Source organism: Denticeps clupeoides, chromosome 4 (genome assembly GCF_900700375.1).
Source record: "Denticeps clupeoides chromosome 4, fDenClu1.1, whole genome shotgun sequence".
NCBI lineage: Eukaryota > Metazoa > Chordata > Actinopteri > Clupeiformes > Denticipitidae > Denticeps > Denticeps clupeoides.
In genome coordinates this window covers 1,272,699-1,286,828 of record NC_041710.1, presented here as the reverse complement: position 1 = coordinate 1,286,828, position 14,130 = coordinate 1,272,699, and the positions used below count along the sequence as shown (strand labels likewise).

Genomic DNA, 14,130 nt, shown 5'->3' with positions numbered 1-14,130 from the left:
CTCGTTGAACCAGGGCTACAGTGGTCCAGTGCAGTATGGGTGTTGAAATTCATCTCATAATCGATGCAGACAATCTGAACGTCCACACTTCAGTCTGCTCTCGCCTGACGCCATGGAAAATACATCTTGATATGTCAGAATTGTGAGTTATGTGGGACAAAATGAATCTTTGTTTTTCTGTGTCTAAATTGTAATTATTGTAATTGATGTTAAGTTTTTGGGGTTTGTGTCACGTCCCCCGTATAGGGGTTGGGAAACAGGGCAACAAACGAGGGGAATGTGTGCAGTGGGAATACACAGATACCAGGCCCAAGTGAAATATTGTGCTTTTATTTACAGTGAGTAGTGAACAACCAACCAAACCTAAAGTGCTACATACAACAACTACACAACAATCCACAGGAGGACAAAGGAGAGACAATACAAATCCACAACAAAGCCACAACTAACCACTCTAACACACAACAAAGGCTTAATCTCCAACTCTACAACACTCCAAACTCTCCTCTCGCTTCCTCCTCCTCCGGCTCCACAACAATGAGCCCCGACTGGTGGTTGGAAGGGTCCTTAAGAACTCCAGTCCTGTGCGCTGATTGGCTGGCAGTTGACATGGGAATCGGTGGGCGGAACCATAATCCCGATCTCCGCCCAGCAGACAGCCTAAAAGGGAAACGCCCACAAACACAGAGCACCCCAAACCATTCTAAGGCCCAAAGGACGTAACATTTGGCCCCTGGTGATCCTGCGTTCTTGGCTCATGGTGATAGCGTATACGTCATGAACTTAACCACAGTGAAGCTTCCATTGGATTTGACTATCCACCTGCTACACACCAACACATGTTTCTTCTGTAGGATAAAGGCCTTGTGAGATTGACTGCAGGGGAATTGTTGAATTGTCTTCACCGGTTATGGAGTTTTGGGGACATTTTCCTTCTCTTGGGTTGTGGGACAGGATAGTTGAGCAAAACTGGATAAAGGTGTCCTCAGCTTTCCTCACCTTCAGCAGGATGTGTGAAGGATGTGCCCGTGAGGAACCGGTATTGGGTCTCTGGTTTCATCTGCTGGTGACCAACAACTGTGACGCCAGCGGGGCCACAGGGAAGAGAGCCAAAGTGGAAGCGTAATTCTGGCCAGAGCAGAGCAATCAGACTTTGGACTTTAAACATGACCAACCATTAACCGAAGTCATAAACCAATGAAGTCGTAAAGATTCCTCTGTTTACCTGAATGGAGAAGAGACTCATGATCACCCTCACACAGAAACTGTGAGCTCAGAGAGGTCTCAGTTCCTCCCTCAGCGGAGCTCACCTTCCTGTTAACACGTGCTGGTGGTTAATATTTGATGCGACAGAAGACACGTCTTCTGTACGATTGCTCAGACTGAGTAATCGTCTGTCCATCACGAATTTCTGTTATAATCCAATGAAAACTGCATGTGTCGTTTATGATGTTTGCGTTACTCATGTGAACTTTGACCTCTTCGTCAGGCGAGACTACGGGCGCCGTACATGCGGAGGAAAATCCCCGCCCTTCCCCATCATCAGCGCTCTAATCGATGGTGGAGTCTCGGGTGTGGCTGTGGCGTTTATGGCCTTCAGTGGCTAAAGTCCGGCTCCGAGCGAAGGGGAAGCAGAGACGCGGACCCACAGCTTCTGCAGCGCTGCGTTACGTTCAAAATGTCCACGGCTCTGGAGACAGTCGGCTTCTTCTTGGGCGCGATCAGCTGGCTGATCACCGGTGCGGCGCTCGCCAACGACTACTGGAAAATATCCACCGTGTCTGGGAGCGTCATCATCTCCAACCGGCAGTATGAGAACCTGTGGCACTCGTGCGCCGAGGACAGCACTGGTGTGGCCACTGCCGAGACTTTCGAGTCCCTGCTGGCGCTGCCAGGTAACGATGACGAGGACGAGCTTTTTGGTTAAAGATGGTGCTTTTAACTTGTGGTGGACGGCAGGGTCTCCTTCTCAGTGATTCTCTCGCCGCCAATTCCAGTAAAAATTGTGGTGACACAAGGTCAATGCTCTGGACCTGGGACCACACCCACTTCACTTCCTGTTAGCCTTTAAAGCTTTTAAGGTTGAGATCGGAGGGTGTGGATGTAGGGTCAGGTGTTAACATGGCTCCTTTTCATAGCCGTGCACGGACATTTCTGGCTCTATGCTGTAATTCAGGGAATATGCAGTAAACTCTAGCTCTGTGTCCTGTTCAGGGTACATCCAGGCCTGTCGGGCGCTGATGATCGTCTCCTGCTGCTGAGTGTGGTCTCCATCGTTGTGTCTCTGCTGGGTCTGAAGTGCATTAAGATTGGCAGCGCCGGAGATGAAACGAAGGCCAAGATGGCAGTTGGAGGGGGCGTGGCTCTTCCTCCTGGCAGGTGATTGGCTGATTAACAGACCTGTTGTCCCTGTCTGTCTCTCTAATGTGTCCACAACTGTAACTGGCTTTGTCCTTTAGGTCCATCTGTGCCATAGTGACTGCATCATGGTACGCTGCCCGTGTGGTGAACGACTTTTACAACCCCTTGTACGGAATCACCAGGTGCATATAGTGCAATTACAGACACACACAACCCTTGAATCCATGCAGTTCCTCTGTAATCTCCTTGTGATGTCTATAACAGTGTGTGTGTGTGTGTGTGTGTGTGTCAGGTTTGAGCTGGGTGCTGGACTCTACATGTGTTGGGCTGGGGGCTGTCTGGCTCTCCTTGGAGGCGCCATGTTATTTGCGCCTGCAAGAGAGCCTCATCTGGAGCCAAAGGGTAACTAGAACTAAACCTTGTTCCTCCAGTATAACTCACACAAATAATTTCTACTTATACTCCACTCATACTCTAACCAGTCCCTTCTAATAGGCTACTGTAGTTGTTACCCTCTGCTCATGCTTTTGACCTTATTCAAATTGTGTCTCACCTGTGTAACATATGTTACGTCTTACCTGTGTAACGGATGTTAAATCTCGCCTGTGTAATGTTTGTTACGTCTCACCTGTGTAACGTCTGTTGCGTCTCACCTGTGTAACGTATGTTACGTCTCACCTGTGTAATGTCTGTTGTGTCTCACCTGTGTAACATATGTTACGTCTCACCCGTGTAATGGATGTTAAGTCTCACCTGTGTAATATCTGTTGTGTCTCACCTGTGTAATGTATGTTACGTCTCACCTGTGTAACGTCTGTTGTGTCTCACCTGTGTAACATATGTTAAATCTTGCCTGTGTAATGTTTGCTACGTCTCACCTGCGTAACGTCAGTTGTGTTTCACCTATGTAACATCTGTTGTGTCTCACCTGTGTAACGTATGTTAAGTCTCGCCTGTGTAATGTTTGTTGTGTCTCACCTGTGTAATGTCTGTTGCGTCTCACCTGTGTAACGTCTGTTGCGTCTCACCTGTGTAAAGTCTGTTACGTCTCACCTGTGTAACGTATGTTACGTCTCACCTGTGTAATGTCTGTTGTGTCTCACCCGTGTAACGGATGTTAACTCTCGCCTGTGAATGTTTGTTGTGTCTCACCCGTGTAACGGATGTTACGTCTCACCTGTATGTTGGGGCAGTGGTTGCCTAGCGGTTAAGGAAGCGGCCCCGTAATCAGAAGGTTGCCGGTTCAAATCCCGATCTGTCAAGGTGCCACTGAGGTGCCACTGAGCAAAGCACCGTCCCCACACACTGCTCCCCGGGCGCCTGTCATGGTGCCCACTGCTCACTCAGGGTGATGGGTTAAATGCAGAGGACAAATTTCACTGTGTGCACCGTATGCTGTGCTGCTGTGTATCACATGTGACAATCACTTCACTTTACTTTGATCTTGTTTTCTGTGTCAGCAGTTACCCCAGTAGGGGAACAAAATCTACAAATCGGCTCCCATCTCGGATTCTGGGACGGCGAAAGTGTTCGTCTGAAGGCGCTGCACCGCTGGAGCTGCTCTACTCACTTCCTCTGCTGTTGTTACTTCTGTTTAAAGCCGACGTTTTACTACGTTACACTCCTGGCTTCTGTCTGTAGGAGAACACTGTAACCAAGCTGGATTTTTATTTTGCTAACAATTGTAATGAAATGAAAGAATAAGATTTCTTGACGGACTTTGTTGTGGCCTCTAAGTGACCATGATGTTCAGGGGGTGTACAGGCTGCCACAGGCCACACGTGTGTGCAGAAACGTGATGGAGTAGTATGAATGGATGCATATGCTTAATCCTCACTTAGATAATGCTTAATATGTCCCTGATGCATCCCATAATCCCCCAGTGCTGTCAGAATCCCTACATCACACGGTGCTGACAGTAGGAGGGCAGGATTACAATGGACTCTAGGTCACCTGCAACATCCGTCTGACTGTCTGTAGGTCTGTGTGTCGATCTGTCTGTCTTTCTGCCATAAAGTCATGTAGGCTCAACCTCACATTGTACGCTGCATTCTTATTGGCTGCCTGGATGAAGGTTTCGCTTTGACGGCGTGGATGATCTGGACGTTCAGTGCGAGCTGGAGGGCCATGTGACTCTCGTCTGACAGCTAATGTCAGAACTGTAATCCTCCCCGGTGCTGACCAAGGGGAACGACCCAATCGGCTCAACCGCCAGTGCTGCCACAGGGGAGAGACCAGTGAGGAAGGGAGTGTGTGTGTGTGTGTGTGTGTGACCGTGATGTTAAGAGATGACCAGATTAAACAGACGACACGTCTGAGTACAAATAGCTCCTCGGTCCTCAGTGACGCTCCACATCGTCTCACAGGTCAGTCGTGGTCAGACACAAATACTGTGTGGTCACAGTATTTTTGTACCGTGTGGTCAGTAGTGGTCAGTAGGTGTGAGCCGTGTGTCAGTAATGGTCAGTAGGGGTTCTGTGGTTCATAGTGAGTAATGTGTTTACTAGTAGTCATTAGTATGGTCAGTAGTGGTGAGTGAGTAGTGGCCAGTAGTGATGAGTTATGAAGACTTACTCGTCACAACAGTTATGGCTGATCACCCCCTGAACATCATGGTGTGTGTGTGTGTGTGTGTGCTTGAAGAAGGCTGAAGAATCTTCACTCCATCTCTCAGACAAGATGAGCCCAAAGAATGTCGTCTTCAAGAAGATTTCCAAAGACAAGTCGGTGAGTTAGTTTGTTCTGCTGCTTTGCTCTGTACAGCATAGAGTAGAAACGGTAACGTGTGTGTGTGTGTTTACTGCATTGAAGGTTGGAGTGTACATGGGCAGGAGGGACTTTGTCGATCACGTTGACCATGTGGACCCAGTAGGTGAGCTGGAGAAACATTTATCGTCTGAAGTAGATCCACGAGTGATGGTTGTTTCTGATGTCTGTAGCTTCACTAAGAGCTCTTCACGTTTGTGGTAGTAACATATGGAAACTGTGCTTCTTCTGTCAGATGGAGTGGTCTTGGTGGACCCTGAGGTGCTGAAGGGGAAGAAAGGTTTGTGGTTTTTATCTGTATCCTGACTGCCTCCTGCTTTGCTCATGTTCTGCCAGGGCTATAAGATACTTGGTGAAGGGGTCAGATTCACAGTTTTTATAACCAGAGAGAAACAGGAAGTGACTGCTTGCTAGTTATCTGTATGTTGGAGAGGATTCAGTTTCCTCATGAAGAACTGTGTTGATGCACAGTTGTGTAGCACCATCCCCAACATGAAAACCTCAGCTGCCGCGTGATGAGATAGAACTCTGAGGTGAGGAGGTGCAGTGGTGCTTGATGAAATGAAAGGTTTACAGACTGCCGACTGAACGCAACCCTCGATGTCAACCTCAGCGTACGTGACCCTGTCCTGCACCTTTCGCTACGGTCGGGATGACATGGATGTGCTGGGAATCGCCTTCCGAAGGGACATCTACGTGTCCACCCGGCAGGTGTACCCACCCCTGCAGGACCGCGACAAAGGCATCCACACCAAGGTTCAAGAGAAGCTGCTGCATAAACTGGGGCCCAACGCATACCCCTTCTTCTTCGAGGTGGGTCCACCTTCACCCGTCTCACGATTCCATTACTTCACATGATGTTTTCTAATACGGCAGTGAGATGAGATCTAAGGCCTCGTTCACACATGGACGTTCAGCACCAGCATCCAGTCAAGTAAACTCTGCACGCAACGTTTTATTGCAGTCGATTTCTACCAAAAAGCAGACAAGCGTCAAGCAATGGTCCACAGTGTGGACCAAGGTTATTATAGTTAACGAAAACGAAGGAAAAAACTAAAACTAGAATTGAAAAAGCATTTTCGTTAACTGAAATAAAAATAACAGCGAGACTTAAAAAAAAAACGAAAACTAACTGAAACTGTAAACTGTGTGTATACAAAACGAACTTAAACAAACTAATATTATAGCAAAAATGTCCTTCGTTTTTCGTCTTTGTAATAAGCCTTTTGGGTTGAATTTAAAATCTATTTACTTCACGTTGCCAGTTTTAAGCCAGGTGTTTGACCAGTGTGGCAACACGTGGTCTGTGACGTCACGTGTCCATAGTCTGTCCGTGACGCCGCCGGCTAGCGTGAAGAAAGCGGCAGAGTCCTATTCGGGGGGATTTCTTTGATTGTGACAGTGTCAAAAATAAAAGTAAGTGCCTTGTTGTAGAAGCAGGTGATACAATATGTGGAATATTTCTCAAGGGGAAAAACCCCACGAATCTGAAAGTCCATTTGAAAAGCTGACACAAAAAGGCGAACCAAGAGTACCTGGACAAGCCAACCTCTCGCCCGCCCTCCCCCCGAAAAAGAAGCCATAGCCAGGCCAGGTAAACTAAAAACTAACACTGGAACTCATGAAAACTAAACTAAAACTAAGCAATTTCAAAATATCAAAACTAATAAAAACTAGTAAATCTGCCTCTGCCTTTGAAAACAAAAAATCAAAACGAAATAAAAACTAAAACTAATGAAAAATCCCAAACTATTATAACTGTGGTGTGGACGAGGCTCCTTTTTAACCGGAGTTTTTACACGTTGTGTCGTGTTTCAGTTTCCCGACAACCTGCCATGCTCCGTGGGCCTGCAACCGGCTCCCAATGATGTCGGCAAGGTAGGAAAGCCACCGTTCAAACAGCCACGATTTACATATGCACCCCCATCTCTTCCATTTCTCTTCTGCTCCATTCCAGTACTGCGCTGTGGATTTTGAGGTGAAGACGTTCAGTGCTGAGAATCAGGACGCCAAAGTGCGCAAGCGGTCAGTCCCTTTTGTTGCTGTTGACGCCGCTGCTTTTTTATGTGTTTCTTTCTGTGAGTAAAATGCATGCTGTGCCACAATTTCAATTATGTAACGACAGAATCGACTTGCACGTTGCTGCATTTTGTCCACCAAAAAACCATTCATTTTCTGCATTAAACGGAGATCAGCACCACGACAACAGCCGTGAACAGAACAACATGATGGGTGTAGATGTCATTTTGGGGATGAAATGCATTTTGTTGTTTTGCTGCTCAAAATCATTTCTGTGAAGGAAATAACGCGCTGACAAAACGCAACAAAGCACAAGTTTGTTCCATCATTACATGATTCATTTCGTGTCACAGGATGCGTTTTGTGCACAGAAAGAAGCGCTTGGCACCCATGCGTTTTAACCTCTGTTGCGGTACGCTCTGCCCGGGCAGGAGCATGGTGGGCCTGAAGATCCGAAAGGTTCAGTACGCCCCCGAGAACCCTGGACCCGCCCCTTCCGTGGAGACAACCCGCGACTTCATGATGTCGGACAAACCGCTGCACCTGGAGGCCAGTCTGGATAAAGAGGTTGGTCCGTCCGTCCGGCCGCACACATCCTCAGTCAGCGGGGGTGGAATTTAGCCACTAAGGTCACCGTCATTGCCCTGAAACAGACGTACTACCACGGAGAGCCAATCAAAGTCCACGTCAACATCAACAACAGCTCGAATAAAACTGTGAAGAACATCATTCTGTCCGGTAAGAGACTCGTGGGCAAACATACGTCCTCCCCTCGGCCGTGAAGTGACCTGGCTTCTCTCGGCAGTGGAGCAGGTGGCATCCGTGGTGCTTTACTCCAATGACAGCTACGTGAAGCCAGTGACCCTGGAGGACAGCGGGTAAGATGAGAACATTTACTCGCAGAAACCCACCGGTTCCTCTGAATATGAGGTGAGGTGAGCTGAAGCACCGATGACGACAAGCCGCGTCTTCTCCAGGGATTCGGTGGGAGCCGGTGAGAAGCTGCAGAAGGTTTACACTCTGCTGCCCCTGCTGGCCAACAACCGCGATAGGCTCGGCATTGCCCTCGATGGCAAGCTGAAGCACGAGGACACAAATCTGGCCTCCAGCAGTGTGTGAGTGAGAGAGACGTGTGTGTGTGTGTGTGTGTGTGTGTGTGTGCAGGTTAATATTTTACTTGTGTGTGTCTTGCAGTGTTAGAGACGGTGTTCTGAAAGAGGTCCTGGGCATCATGGTGAGCTACAGAGTAATGGTGAAGCTTGTCGTGGGCGGGTGAGTGGGTGTGGCCTGTACGCCTTATCCCTCAACATCATTCATCCATGTTTAATTCATGTTCTCTTGCTGGTTTGTAGGATTATGGGTACCAGGTGAGTCGGACTTCCTGTGGCCTAGACTTTAAAATAGCACGAAAGCTGCCCCAGTGATTGGCCGTTGTCCTCTGTTGTCAGTGAGGTGGGCGTGGAGATCCCGTTCCGGCTGATGCACCCAAAACCTGAAGCAGGTGATCAGTGTGGATGAGTGTGCAGTCATCGCCCACTCTGTGTGTGTTTGGGCCACAGTCTCACTCTGTTTTTTTGTTTTTTTTTGCTTTCTGAAGTGAAGGAAAGGTGAGCGTGCGTTTGATCTGCTTGATCTGAACATTTATCGGTGGATGTGTCTGATCCTCGGTGAAACTGCCATGTGTTTGTGTGTAGTGAAGCAGAGGATGAGATGGTGTTCGAGGAGTTTAAACGCTCCTACATGAAGGGTATGGCTGAGGATGAGGAGGAGGGAAATGCTTCGGCAGGGGAGGCGTGATGAAGACTCACAGCTGGTGCAGCGTCGGGGAGCTGTGGGGGTTTAGGGTAGGTGTAGTTCAGGTGGTGTAGGAGACGTCTCTGTACACTTTGGTAATTGCAACCATTTACAGACAGTAATGTCAATTGTGTCTCTCGGTGTCTCTGTCTGTCCCTAATGTCTGCTGTACCCTTCATGTAACAAAATGAAAACCAATAAAATTAACTTGGAAAAGGTGACTGTGGGAATGTTCCTGACTGTCCCAAATGAAGGAATGAATCCCCAGAAAGTGGCCAAAGGGCCAGTTTAGAGCAACACTTTATTAAAGAATACAATTACATAGCGAAAAGGGGACCTGTATACCGGATCAGAACATGGGACTCCGCTCTTCAATTCACAAATCTTCCGATTCCAGCAGCGTCACTACAAGACTCCAACTGCACTAAAGTCAGAAGTACATCTAACCTCTGGGGTTAACAGATCTGCAGTGCTGATTTCTGGTCAGAAAGCATGCTACCTGTAGCTACCTGACATTATGGTACAGTCATTTCAACCACATCTGTGGGATCCTCCTCCGGACCCCATGAGAAGATCCCTGACCCGGGTTCAGGAAACTCTCTGGACATTATCATGTTGCAGGAATCAGGGTAGAGCAGAAGCCCAGAGAAGATGCTGTTGCACTCTGAACTGGTGTAAATACCATTGTACTGGTTGTCCTTCACTTGAATCCATACCATGTCGCCCATTTTCAGGTGTAGCACCACCTGCTGGTTTGTGGTGCTACCAAGGGTCATCGCAGTAGATCTCACTATGGGCAGGAAGTTTTGGAAGAGCCCCACTTTGAGAGGTTTGCTGTTGATTGCCAGGTTGTAGCTGAAGATATAGGTGCCATTGATGGGGGCTGTATAGATGCCATTGGGGTTGTAGTTCTGTTGAATATTGTAGACGATTCGGTTGAAAGGTACCGGCATGTCAGAAGAAGGGTTGGATGAACCAAGGGTAGCGGAGAATGCTGACTGGATGGCTGGGGAGCAAGGGCCTGGCTCTCCCATCGTACCCACCTCCCCCTTTTCTCCTTTGCGCCCCATGGTCCCTGTGGTTCCTTGGGGTCCCGTCTGGCCCAAGTCTCCTTTGAGACCTGGGTTTCCTACTTGCCCATCTGACCCTTTTGCCCCATCCTGACAGTGGCACTCACCCTGCGCCCCTCTATCTCCTTTTGGCCCGTCTGCTCCTCGACCTCCTGGTAAGCCTATATGGCCCAAGTCTCCTTTCTCTCCCTTTGGCCCTGGTTCCCCCTGCGTGCCTGGAAGACCCCTCAGCCCTGAGGGACCTGGCATGCCTGAGTGCCCTGGCAAGCCACGGAAAAAGTCACATCGTTCGGGACAAACTCCTGGTTCGCCTTGGGGACCCAGCTCACCTTGGGGCCCATCAGACCCTTGGTGCCCCTTATCACCTGGAAAACACGTAATCTACAGTGAACAATGGTCGCAGGGAGTTTGCCTACATTGTTTCAGCTACATTGACCCCCTTCTTTTCAACTCACCCTTCATGCCGTGATCTCCTTTCATTCCTAGGGGACCAGGGTCACCTTGGTCTCCTTTCATCCCCATCATCTCCTTTCTGACCTTCAGTAACGACAAAGAAGAGACAATTACTACCAGAAGGATGACTTGTGGCAGTGGTGGCCTAGCGGGAAGGGAAGAGGACTTGTAACCGTATGGTTGTGGGTTCAAATCCCAAACTGCGAAGGTGCCACTGAGGTCCCCACGGTGATGAGTTAAATGCAGAAGACACATTTTGTTGTGTCACAATGACAAAACAATGATAAAAACAATCACTTTGGCTTATGAGCAGAGGTAGGATCAGTATTCTGATCTGTGTTCACCTTTCAAGCCCTGATATCCCATGAACCCTGGTTGACCTCTGAACCCTGGAGCTCCCCGTCTTCCCTGGACTGCCGGGGAATCCTGAAAAGACAGAGACAGCACAGAAGAGGTGAGACCTGCAGTTAGTGTGCACCTGGATCGGGTTTTGATGGTAAACTGGCATGTGGCCTGTGTACCTGTCAGTCCCCTGTCCCCTGTGGCTCCTTTAGGGCCCAGCACGCCTCCTTTACACTGTGAGCAGACACAGAACCAGGGCACCTGACTGGCAGGTGGGGGGACCGGTAACTCCAGCAGCATGTCACAGTAGGGCCATCTCAGGGCCGGGAAGTGACACCACTGAGAAGTTTCCTGCGCGGCTCGCATTGAGCATAGAGAGATCGGGATCCATGGGATAGTAGTCAGGTGGCAGCAGCTGGTCACCGGACTTGGCTATGGGCACAGGCAATCCATCAGGCATGACAGGAAAGCCATCAGTCGGCACCGGATTTGGGCTGGCCATTGGTGGGATGGGCCGCTCTGGGGATCCCATAGGAGGTGGCGATGAATCCGGTACTCTGGGGCTCATGGCCCTAGAGGGATGGAGCCACAGCAGGGTCAGGTACAGCAGTCCATACAATGACCTCATCATCTGCATAAAAAGAGTTTATGTACAACTTAGCAAGTATATGTATATATTTTCCTCGCCAAATCTTCCAAAATGTGATTGTCACTGAACAGGCAAAACATATTTTACATAAATCCAGGTTAGTCACAGACTCCCTCAACTATTCTCAACAACTATTCTGCATCATCATTATGAAACACCTAAACTTAGAAAACAGAAGAATTATCAGTCATATCGTCATTCCTGCTGTATGCAGATAAAGATGACACTTGATGCTGGCATGGCAGCCAAAAATCAATGTGCGCTTGATGTTACCTGCTTCAGGTTCCGCTCCAAACCTCAGATCTGGCAGCTCACTATTTCAACACAAATCCCTCTTCAAAGTACAAATGGAGTCGATTTGCAGCAGATCCAGAGGTGAGAAGCTACTTGCCTGTCTGAAGAGTTGGTTGCTTTCGTCAACAGGAGCGGAGAGTCTGCAGCAGAGTCTCTGTGCAGCCCGGAGCCATTGTCTGGATGTCAAATGAACCTGGGAGGTAAAACACTAATCAATTTATAAGTTGTTCCTGCAACCTGACTAAAGCCCCCCTGGGCCCAGATACAAAGCAGCCAACGTGGATGTAATTTCTCATTGTCTGTCCTACAGAGTAACTAGGGCTTCTACCTGTAAGATGAGCTGGTTATCACTGAGAATCGGCTAAATAATCATCCCAAAAAAAAAGAAAAAGCCCCGTCCTCCCAGTTTGTGGCCCGGCGTTTGGATTTCAGGGACGAGGCTGATGGATAGATTAGGATTCTACGCTGAAATATGATCTTCCACTAATCTTCGTCTCTGTGTGAGACAAAGTGTGACCTGGGGACACCGGAACTGGGGCCCAGCTGACAATTCATGGATTAAAGCGTAGTTCCCAGTCTCCCAGTCTCCTTCCCAAATTTAGTCCAATCAAGAAGCCCTGGATCCTTACCAAAAACTCGACCAAGTTTTCAGACGCTGCTGGATCTGCCGTGGAACCCAACCCTGACCCAGTGAGGAGTGCTTTACATGAATCAAAGAGCAGAAAGGAAACCAGAGAGCAAAAACGAGGCTCCAGTAGGACAGGATGATAGTCCCTGAATGGATTCATGTCCCCATTTCCACAGCTACAGACACAAGCGTGTCCCCGGGTGGCGCGTCTCAGCCTCGCTTTGTTCTCCCCACCTGCTGGGGATTGGATTTGAGCTGCATGCCCCGCATTCCACCATCACCAGGTCCACATGCGTCCTGAGATCCTATTATTCACAATACAACGCGTCTCCAACAGAGTGTCCGCCATGCACTGTACTCTGCTTCAAAGGTGTGTTCAAATATTAAACAGGGTTCATAAAAACATTACTAAAAATAAATAAAAATAGTGAAAAGAGCGGGAAAATAAGGAACCTTCCATTTTGACACCTGGCCTGAGGTTCCACCATGTGGCGTGACTGCAGTACTTCACAGTAAAGACTGCATAGGTGGAGTGTTACCTGACTTGGTGGAGTAAGGCAGGCCACAGCGACGTCAGACTGGGAAGGTGGGCGGGGCTGAGGTGGGAGGGATTTGGTCACAGTGGCCTTTATTTATCAAACATGCATAAGGCAGAAAAATGGGTGTGTGATCATTTCTACGCCCATTCAGATCTATGTCAGAACATAAATGACATCAGGTGATGTTTGTTCTGGGTTATATATGATTAATGAGCTTTCTGAGGGGCAGTGGTGGCCTAACTGAGCAAAGTACACTGCTCCCCGGGCGCCTGTCATGGTGCCCACTGCTCACCTAGGGTGATGGTTAAATACAGAGGACACGTTTCACTGTGTGCACCGTGTGCTATACTGCAGTGTATCACTTCAATGTGACAATCACTTCACTTTTTATTGACTTGGCGAATTGTGAGATTATAGGTTGCATTTTGTGTTATTACAGATTATGTAATAAGTCTATGACTATGACATGATTCTTTTCATCCAGGATCAATTAATTGATGTAACATTGTAGGGGAAACTATGAAAGTGATCATATTCAGCCATGGCAGATCCGGCGCTGTCTGAGAGAGCCCAGAAAAGTGTGTGACGTGATTGTGGCCTGTGTGGTTCTGCACAATATAGCGCTGGACAACTAGATTCAACTTTTTAGTGCAACAAAGTAAAACTTTGGATTACTAGGATTTCAGTTCACACACATCCCACACATATTGCTCTCCACCGGAAGAAATCAACATCTTTATTCCTTATTTCAGTTCAGAAGTAATTCTATAAAATGGCTTCTCTTCCTCGGTTGTAAAGGGGTTGAGTTCCACTTTTGAGAACATGAATCACACGAGAAATCTGTACACCCAAATCTACGCCTGTGTTGATAAACCAGACCCAGTGGGTCAAGCCACCAGTTCTGGACTGAAAGGAACTGTTCTAGATGAGGACGGGATTTCTGAGGTTCTTCTCCATTCCATTCATACCCTGTGTTCCTCACCAACTGCTCAATCTGGGCTCCTCAGCATGTCCAGAGATGGGAGCTGCTGTGGTGGCTTGTGTTGTTATCGTCAACGGAAAATTTTGACGAAATATCTTCATCAACAAACCTTTACGGCTTGACAAATATGAAACTGAGCGTGCTGATTTTGTGACTATCACAAAATATTTCAGGTTTGGCCCTAACAAAGATTTTAGGTGGCACCCCCTTGCATCCAGGGGCATGGGGTGGGG

General features: G+C 48.2%; 2 protein-coding genes and 1 pseudogene across 5 annotated transcripts; 2 read left to right on the top strand and 1 right to left on the bottom strand.

The window, feature by feature from the left end:
* Positions 1-1,678: 1,678 nt before the first annotated feature.
* LOC114787646 (claudin-15-like) lies at positions 1,679-2,767 on the top strand (annotated as a pseudogene).
* Positions 2,768-4,577: 1,810 nt separating this feature from the next.
* Positions 4,578-9,161, top strand: LOC114787624 (S-arrestin-like). Of its 4 annotated transcripts, none has more exons than XM_028975359.1 (16): positions 4,578-4,727; positions 5,005-5,088; positions 5,173-5,233; positions 5,363-5,407; positions 5,741-5,940; positions 6,946-7,005; positions 7,085-7,152; positions 7,578-7,713; positions 7,800-7,884; positions 7,952-8,024; positions 8,124-8,261; positions 8,341-8,418; positions 8,499-8,513; positions 8,595-8,647; positions 8,744-8,753; positions 8,841-9,161. In XM_028975359.1, the coding sequence occupies exons 2-16, from the start codon at positions 5,041-5,043 to the stop codon at positions 8,941-8,943; spliced, it is 1,173 nt and encodes a 390-aa protein (XP_028831192.1). In that variant the 5' UTR covers positions 4,578-4,727; positions 5,005-5,040; the 3' UTR covers positions 8,944-9,161. The 4 variants fall into 4 exon arrangements, with proteins under 4 accessions (XP_028831192.1, XP_028831191.1, XP_028831194.1 ...); XM_028975358.1 differs by having other exon boundaries at positions 4,723-4,823; XM_028975360.1 differs by lacking the exon at positions 4,578-4,727 and adding an exon at positions 4,828-4,848.
* Positions 9,162-9,209: 48 nt separating this feature from the next.
* LOC114787722 (otolin-1-like) lies at positions 9,210-10,532 on the bottom strand. The gene is made up of 2 exons (XM_028975540.1): positions 10,466-10,532; positions 9,210-10,375 (listed from the first exon to the last, which is right to left on the bottom strand). The coding sequence occupies exons 1-2, from the start codon at positions 10,530-10,532 to the stop codon at positions 9,456-9,458; spliced, it is 987 nt and encodes a 328-aa protein (XP_028831373.1). The 3' UTR covers positions 9,210-9,455.
* Between the last annotated feature and the right edge of the window lie 3,598 nt (positions 10,533-14,130).